This window comes from Anser cygnoides, chromosome 3 (genome assembly GCF_040182565.1).
Source record: "Anser cygnoides isolate HZ-2024a breed goose chromosome 3, Taihu_goose_T2T_genome, whole genome shotgun sequence".
NCBI lineage: Eukaryota > Metazoa > Chordata > Aves > Anseriformes > Anatidae > Anser > Anser cygnoides.
In genome coordinates, this window is record NC_089875.1 from 119,535,009 (window position 1) to 119,543,146 (window position 8,138).

At 50.2% G+C, this 8,138-nt stretch overlaps 1 protein-coding gene across 2 annotated transcripts; it reads right to left on the reverse strand.

Annotated features, from left to right (window-relative positions):
* Positions 1–1,479: 1,479 nt before the first annotated feature.
* Positions 1,480–6,655, reverse strand: NEIL2 (nei like DNA glycosylase 2). Of its 2 annotated transcripts, none has more exons than XM_013184421.3 (5): positions 6,444–6,655; positions 4,070–4,261; positions 3,447–3,763; positions 2,323–2,519; positions 1,480–1,994 (listed from the first exon to the last, which is right to left on the reverse strand). In XM_013184421.3, the coding sequence occupies exons 2-5, from the start codon at positions 4,205–4,207 to the stop codon at positions 1,678–1,680; spliced, it is 969 nt and encodes a 322-aa protein (XP_013039875.3). In that variant the 5' UTR covers positions 4,208–4,261; positions 6,444–6,655; the 3' UTR covers positions 1,480–1,677. The 2 variants fall into 2 exon arrangements, with proteins under 2 accessions (XP_013039875.3, XP_047935297.2); XM_048079340.2 differs by lacking the exon at positions 6,444–6,655 and adding an exon at positions 4,507–5,139.
* Positions 6,656–8,138: the final 1,483 nt, after the last annotated feature.

Genomic DNA, 8,138 nt, shown 5'->3' on the forward strand with positions numbered 1-8,138 from the left:
AGCTCCCACCTGAGCCCTAGGAGCATTAAAATTGGAGAAGACCTCCCAGACTATCTCGTCCAGGCATCCCCTGACACCACTATCACCCATTAAGCCATGCCCCCAAGCACCACATCCAACCTTAAGTTCCCCCTTTCACTAATATCTCCACTAAACCCTGTCCCTAAGCACCCTATCCAACCATGAACTCCCCCTTCCACCACTATCACACACTAGACCCTGTCCCTAAGCACCCCATCCAACCCTTAAACATACCCAGGGACTGTGATTCCACCACCTTCCCAGGCAACCCATTCCAATGCCATGACACAATTTCACCTCAATTTTTATTGAGAAAGGGCACCCAAATCACCATACTTCATTTTCATTTCATACTTCATTTTTACTTCTCTTTCACTAAGAACTTGTCTCCCTCTGACAAACAGCCTCTCAGGCCTGGGCACAAGCTGAAAAACAGCTTGCAGGGCACACTCAGAAGTGACATTAGCCACCCCTTTTGTTACCAAAACCCCATAAATTCAGCAGCCCCATCACCCACAACCACTCAAAGGCATTGCAGTTCACAGGGGAGAGGCCATGAAACTCCTCTGGGAAGGAGCCTGCTATTGAGGCCTTGAATTCCAGCATTCCCAGGTGATTCACAATCCACCTTTAGATCCATGAGGTGTTTTCCTGCTGAGACACCCATACAGCTGAGCCAAGCTGCTGGTGGCATCCTCTAACAGGGCAGCAAGAGATTCTGGAGTCCTCCCATTTGTGCTTATACCTCATGTTTTAACCAAGAAACCATCAAAAGAGACACAATGAACTTCAGCTGAACATCACCAGTTCTGTAATTCAGTTTTTATTTTTCACTCAAAAGTCAACAATCCATTGTTAAATTAAAGCCAAACTCAGGGAGAGAGAACTGCAACACTTTCTGCCCTACTGCATGGAGAGAGACAGCTCTGACAAGCTAGGGACGTTATCATCTATTTCCAAATCTTTCTACTTTCAAGATACCTTGAAGATCATGAGTTTTATGCAGTCCCCATCACAAACATTGTTAGATACCCCCACGTTGGTCAGGCTTGTGATCCTAGTTGTAACTGGGGTCCTTTCTGAGTCCCTCTCTTTGGAACCACCCCAGTACTTTGTTAAAGCTGATTTTTTTGACATCAAGACCTGGATTTGGCAGAGTTTGCCAGAAAACATCAGCCTGTGGGGGCAGATGCTCTGGGAGGCAGAGCTGAGCTACACCAAGCACTGCTGAGGTTTTCATCCCTTGGAAGGAGGCAGCTGTTCTCACAAGAGCTGACAGAGGAACAAACACTCATTTTTTAACCACACCTAAATCACAGCCCAACACACGCTTAACTCTGCTATAAACAGAGGTAGGATTATCTAACACTGAAGCAATCAAGCTGTGTAGACAGCCAGACCTACTCCTTTAACTCAACTCCATCTGAAGTCACTTTATTTGTACCAGGGTCAAGGATAAGAGTCTCAGTGACAGTAGTCACCTGCTCAACACCCTAAGCTTCCCATTTGCTGAAGCACAGACACCTCAGAACTGCTCAAACTTTTTACACTGTTTTGTCACCAAAAAAAATGCAACCACTTTCTCCTTTTTGCATCTCAGGAGACCCTTCAGGGACACCTAGACACCTTCCAGGAATCGAGGAACATAAAACCAGGTCACTCAGTGACTGGGGTAGGCTCCCTGACCCCTGACAGCACTGCAGGCTGGCACTGAGGACACCACCATGTGAGTCTCTTATATCCACTCAAGGGTCCAAAGGTTGCCTTCATCACTGCGTGCCCAAGGGGACACCGCTCCTTGTGGTAGATCTGAAGGTGCAACCCTTCGCCACGCAGCTTGCTCTGTAGCCAGTCTGAGCTGAACTGAATGGCACAGTCAAGCAGATGCTCGAGATCTGAAGGCGCCAAAACAGATCCTCGTGTTAATGGATGGATCTTTGCCAGGTACAGGATCTCATTTTTTATTATGTTCCCTGCAAAGGGTCAGAAATAAGGAGACCATAAGGATATTTCTTATCGAGATGATGCAGACCAACAGCTTCCAGTCACTGTGACTTCTGCCTGGAAGATCACATCCAGCAATGCCATTCCCCATATCACAGATGGCATACAACAAGCAGACTTATAGGTGGGAATAAACCAGAGGACAAGTCCCTTCCCACTATCCATCGAGCAGATCTTCCTTTCTTTCACAAGTACAAGCCACCCACACTAAGACATTTCACTCAGCTCACAGGGTACACCCAAGTATACAAAACCTTTCCTCCCTTTCTTGCTCTACCACTAAGCCCTGGAACTCACCCAGCCCTGAAAAATATCTCTGGTCCAAGAGGGTGTAGCAGACAGGGCTGGGTGCGCGGAGGGCATCCAGTGCCTGGCCACGGTGGAACTCAGCAGAGAGGATATCAGACGCGGGATCAGCCACTGGAGACGAGCACCACTGCATTTGGCAGTTGTAGAAAACAAGGAAGCCTCCATTCTCAAAATGCAGAACCAGTCTGGGAGAAGCAGAGAAGTTAGTCTCTACCATAAACATCCCTAAACCATCTGTTATATTCTGGTCTGGCTGAAGAGATTTGCACAAAATAGAGCAGAAAGGCAGCAGCTTAGAGTTAAAAAACACACTCAAAGATTAGAAAGGGTCTGCACATAAGTTTGGAGAAAAACAGACTGAACATATTAGGCATCAGCCCATGGAGAGCAAATGCCCATCAGTTCCCATGAGAGCCAGGGAAACCTCTTGGAGGTACCAGTACCCCAAGGCTCCAAGGTCACCAGCTATAGTTTGGGCTCCGATAGAGGTATTTCGACTGCTGTCTCTAATAGCATCACTACAACCAGTGGTTTCAGCTACCCCAGATGTTCATCCAGAGCTTTTTTAGACATAACTGGGAGAAACTGGCATTTGGGGGCTATGATTCACTTTAGCAACCTAAAAGTTGTCTTTGAATAAAAGTCTTCACTGAACTGACACTGTGATTCGCCAGGCTGGCAGGCAACATGAAGCCCACAAGTGCCATCACTTAGATCTCTGATGAGATGAAACAAAGGAGATAAAACAGCAGAAAAAGGAAAGCATTGGAGAGGCCGTGGCTGGATGGAGGAGGCAGAAGGCAGCAGAGAGCAGAACACTTCTCACTAAGGGTAGAAGAATACTACTAAAACAAGGCATGTCCAAGGTAAACCACACCCAACTGATATTGCTGACAGGCTTCCACGACACCTACAGAACAGGAATCCCCAAACAGCAACCTACTATGGGGTCCCTGGTTGAACACACCCCAGACCTACTTAAAGACATACTTTTAAGATTTTAAGAGGAAGAAAACAAAAGGACAGAAGTACGCCCCCCCCCCCCACACACACACAAATTTAGTCTGCAACAGAAGACTGCCTCTCCAGAACGACAGAAGAACACCAAGTACCTGGGCATGGGGTCCTTCCAGTCTCCCCTCTTATTGGCCCGGTTTGCTCTTGAGAACTCGTTTGTCCGAACGCTGCCGAACAAGCCGAAGTGGAAGCGCAGCCAGCTGCCCGGACCCCCTACTGCACCTGGGGCATCAGGTCTGGAGCACTGGAGCTCCTGCGGCTCCTCTTCCTCAGGTTGTGTCTGTGGAGCACTGACCTGGGCAGGAGAACTTGTCCCGCTAGCAGCTTCTCCTTGCGGCACTGGCTCTTCCGTGCTTGGTCGTAAGGGACAGCCAGCTGCCACAAAGGCCAGGAATAAATTCTTCCCATGAACCTGAAGGAAAGGAAGGTGGGATGGACTGAGGATCTGCATTGCCTCCAACTGTTTCTGTACAAAGGGCTGTTATCTACAGCTTCTTCTAAGCAGAAAGCACATCACCCAACCCTTCACAGGATTCATTCGCATCTGAACCAGCCCTGGCAGAGCTCAGATCATCCCTTCTTCATCTACATGAAGCACAAAGCATCCAGATACTACTCTCATGTGAAGGCCTCTCAGAGGCTCCTGGCAGGCCAAAGGGCAGTGGCTTCCCTCCAGGGCCCACCATGGAGGGACATGGTCACCTTCAGCACAGCTCACCTGGGAGTCCTGGAGCCTCAAGGCATTCAGGTCATTCACATTTATCTTCCCGGTGCTTCCCCCCACCTTGGTCACCACCTGCCCCACAAAACGGGAGGCCAGCAGCTGGAACTTCCTCACCGAGGGGCCCTCTGGCATCCTGGCCAGCTGGTGGAGGAATGGCAGGACCTCCAAACACTGGGGACCCTAGAGCTGCAGGAAAATTTCCAGCTCAGAAACACAGTTAACAGTCAGAGGCTGAGCTCACATCCCCAGGAAGAGCTCACCACAAACCCCTCACCCCTGTTTTCCTCCTCAAGCCCCTTTGGCAGCATCCATGGAGAGAGACAGGTCCATTCCAGGACCAGGGAGGTGAGGAACCCCCATCCTTGGGGAATTTCACAATCCAGGTCCACCGGGCCCTGGGCAACCTGTTCTAACACTAGTTTTAAATTCACTTCAAGCAGGAAGTCGATGTGCAGATTGTCAGAAGCCTTTTTCCACCCCAGGTTTTCCAGGAATCAAGAAGGTCTTAGACTGCTTAGCATCTCTCCTCACAAGGAAGAGAAGCTCACTGAACTCCAGCCACTGCTTCAGTCCCAGCACAAAGCAGGAACACAACCTTACACAGATGTTCCCAAAACAAAGCCAGCTGAGGCCATGGCAGCCATCCTTTTGCTGATAAGGGCACAGAGGCAAGCACAGCTCCCTGATCACCACTGGAGTTAGCACATCCCCTTGCTTTATCAGCTGCTTGTCCCTCCGTCACGGCATGGAGCAGGTTAGGGAGCAGGCACACTCTATTAACAGAGCCTGGGATCAGAGCCGAGACAAGGCAACACCATCCCACAGCATCCTGTTCCTCCCCGGAGGAAGCCACATCAGAACAACGTGGTTATTTCCAGCACAAGATCCCCACCACACGCTGCCGGCAGTCCTGAGGATTTCTGCCAGGACTGAGAGTACAAGAAACTCGAGGACACGGGAAGCAAGGCTTGGCTGCCATCCCACGGTGCCAATTCCCCCTGCAGACCAATCCCAGAGACCAGAGGCTCTGCTTCAAACCCCACAGCACCCAGAGAAAGGCTCTGAGCTACTTGGCACCACTCTGAGCTTGGTTTTCACATCAAGCATGCACGTGGGCGCCCACCAGCAGAGGCATCTGGGCTGGCTCTGACACAGCTGCTCCCAACTGCTGATCCCACAGGGCCAGGCAAGGCAGCGTGGCTATAAAAGCCTTCATGTGCTGCAACGAGCACAAGCCCTTTTGGAAGAGCTCCAAGAGGAAAATGCGTCAGAGAACATTACCTGGATCCGGTACCTTTCATTTAATGCCTTAACTGGTCACACGAACTGGAGAGCTTTTGCAGCAGTAAAAACCTGAGCTTTATCCCTGTGTCTCCTAGGGCAGGAGGTAATTATTCGCAGGCTGGCTCCAGTTACACCCATTTAGCTACGTGTTGTGTTCTGTAGGCTAAAGCCAGTACCAGGTCAAGAGTCACCCAGGAGGTGACAGATCCCCAGGATCAGCTGCTGGCCCTGGACACCGCTCAGCCAAGTGGCCTGCCCACGCCCCAGGTCCTTTTGGTCCTCCTCCCGATTATGTAGGCACAGGATTTGCACAAGGCAGCACAAAATGAGCCTCAGAGCAGCTCACGGCCAGAGCTGAGAGCTGCAGATCACCTGCAGAGCTTCACAGCTGTGGTGCCACTGCCATGTTCTCCTACAAACGCTCCTCCACACAAACAAGAAGAGTGGTGGCACCTCCTGGGTGAGCAAGGGACATGCACTGGGAAAAAACAACCCATATCCCACCACAGCTTCACGGTGCTAACAGGGGTTTTGATGCACATGGGCCTGACTTTCCACATGCAGTTATAGGGGCACAGCCCTGCTCAGCCTACCACCTTCTACCTTCTCACCCTATAAAACCATTATCTCTCCAGTTTGCTCCAAACTTATGCACCAACAAGCCCAAGCCCCTCTACAAGGAGCCCCTGTAGCCACACACCAGCCAAGACCCCACAAGATGGGGGCCTTTACTTTTGCCTCCTGCCAGCTCCGCACTCCCTTCTCCCACCCCCCAAAATTGTATCCAATGCTCACTTCACACCACTCCAAAACAACCTAGAGCTTCCCCCCCATTCTCCCAGGGGCAGCAGAAGGAACCATATTATACCACATTCCTGGGGATAGGGTTCATCCAATGCCTTCACACACACAGCACAGCCCCCCCCAAAACAAGCACCCATTGCACATCCCCTGTCCCAAAATCCTACAGCCAGCCCCCCCAACTACTGCCCTTCCCCAGGGGCTGAGCAGTCCCCTCCCTTCTCCCCCTACCCGATTGCCTGCTTCTACTACCCCCAACCACCTCCCAAACCAGCATCATCACCTTCTTTCCAGCCTTCACAGCCCAACCTCTTCCACTCACATGCTTTAATGGAGAAAATGAGACCCTTCCCCTCCAAAAAAATTAGCAGGGGAGCTCCCTAATTGGCTGGCGTGGGAGAAATGGGTAAGGTTTCAAGTGGTGGCCCCACCCAGCCCACCAGTTGCCCCAGGGACTGGATGAACTGGGAAGGAGCCTGGACTCCCCATGGCTGGGGGGATTGTGTGAGGGTTGTGAGCGCAGCCTTTGGTGGAAAAGTGATTTTGGCTTATGGGGGGCAGCTGGGAGCTCAGCTGGGAACTGTCAGGCTGAATCAGCAGAACAACTGTTAGTAAAAAGAGCAAAAAAAAGGTAAATTATGAGGGTATCAAAGTGCCTGGAGGAGCTTATCCTCTCTCCTTTGTGCTAGTGGAATTACCTGCAGGTTGGAAAACATGTTGGGTGCTTTCCCCCCTGTGCATTAAAATAATCTTTGCTTCTTCAGGTGCACCGAATACAAGAATATTTACCCCCAGCCTTCCCAAGGAAGCCCCCCAGGACAGTCAGAGTCAGGCAGCAGCCTTCTGGTTTTATTGTCATTATTTTATTTCCATTAGTTCTAAAGGTGTAGAAGTTAAGTGGATCGGTAGCCATACTACTTCTTAATATATATTTTTTTACATCTTTAAATAATTACAGCTTGTTCAGTTGGTTGGTTTCCCTCTCCCCCTTACAAATAAGTGTCTGTTTCCACGGGACCTTCCCAGCTGACCTGGGAAGCTTCAAACTTTATACATGGAGGAAAAATAAAAGGCAAAACAAGACACCACCCCTGGCATAGTCACAGCTTCAGAGTTACACTGAGAGTCATTGATCGGTTTGAAAGCTCTTTTACAATATTCCTGAGCTCCTCCTGATTGGAGAGGGTCCAATCATCCCGTACGATTGCAAAGTGGAATACGGATCTCTTCTGATCGATTCACGCAACAAGATCTGACGCGATTCTAGATATTGCACTTTCACAACTCGGAAAGACATTTAGAGGTGGTGAATGACCTTTCCACCCCTCTCGCTCCCCACCCTGGTTCTCATCTGCCCATCTCGCTCCGGTGAGCACCGAGCCGCATGAAGAGGGCTTGGCACAATCCCACCTTGTGCTGCAAACCCTTAGGCATCAAAATTCCCGTGTGCCATTAACGATGAGCTCTAAGGGAACAACTTCCACAAATAGGTTTATATAAATGCTTAAGTGTTTTGCAGGACTGGGCCTTTTGCTCTTGAGGACAGGGATGTTTTTTGGTTCTGTTTGTGTAGGACCCATCCTGGTGTCACAGAAGGGTTGAGGTTGGAAGGGACCTCTGGAAGTCATCTGGTCCAACCCCCTGCTCACGGTGCTCAGCAGGACCTCCAGCCACGCCGCAATGGAACAAATAACAGCAATAATTGTCTTGTCGTATTGTCTCTGCTAATTGTATCTAATTTCCTTAGCAAAGCAGGCTCTGAATGCCTCCCCCATCACTTGAAGGAAAGCAGAGCTGGAATGTAACCCTGAATTTTGTAAGTCGCCCCTCTCACTAGAACAAGCTGAATCTCCTGGTGGTTTCCTTCCTTCATCCTGTGCGAATCCCTTCACGGGTCACCTCTGGTGCTTGTCGTCCTGAGGTGACAATCCCAGGCGCATCTGAAACATCAGCTGCTGGTGGTGTAAAGGAGCCTCAC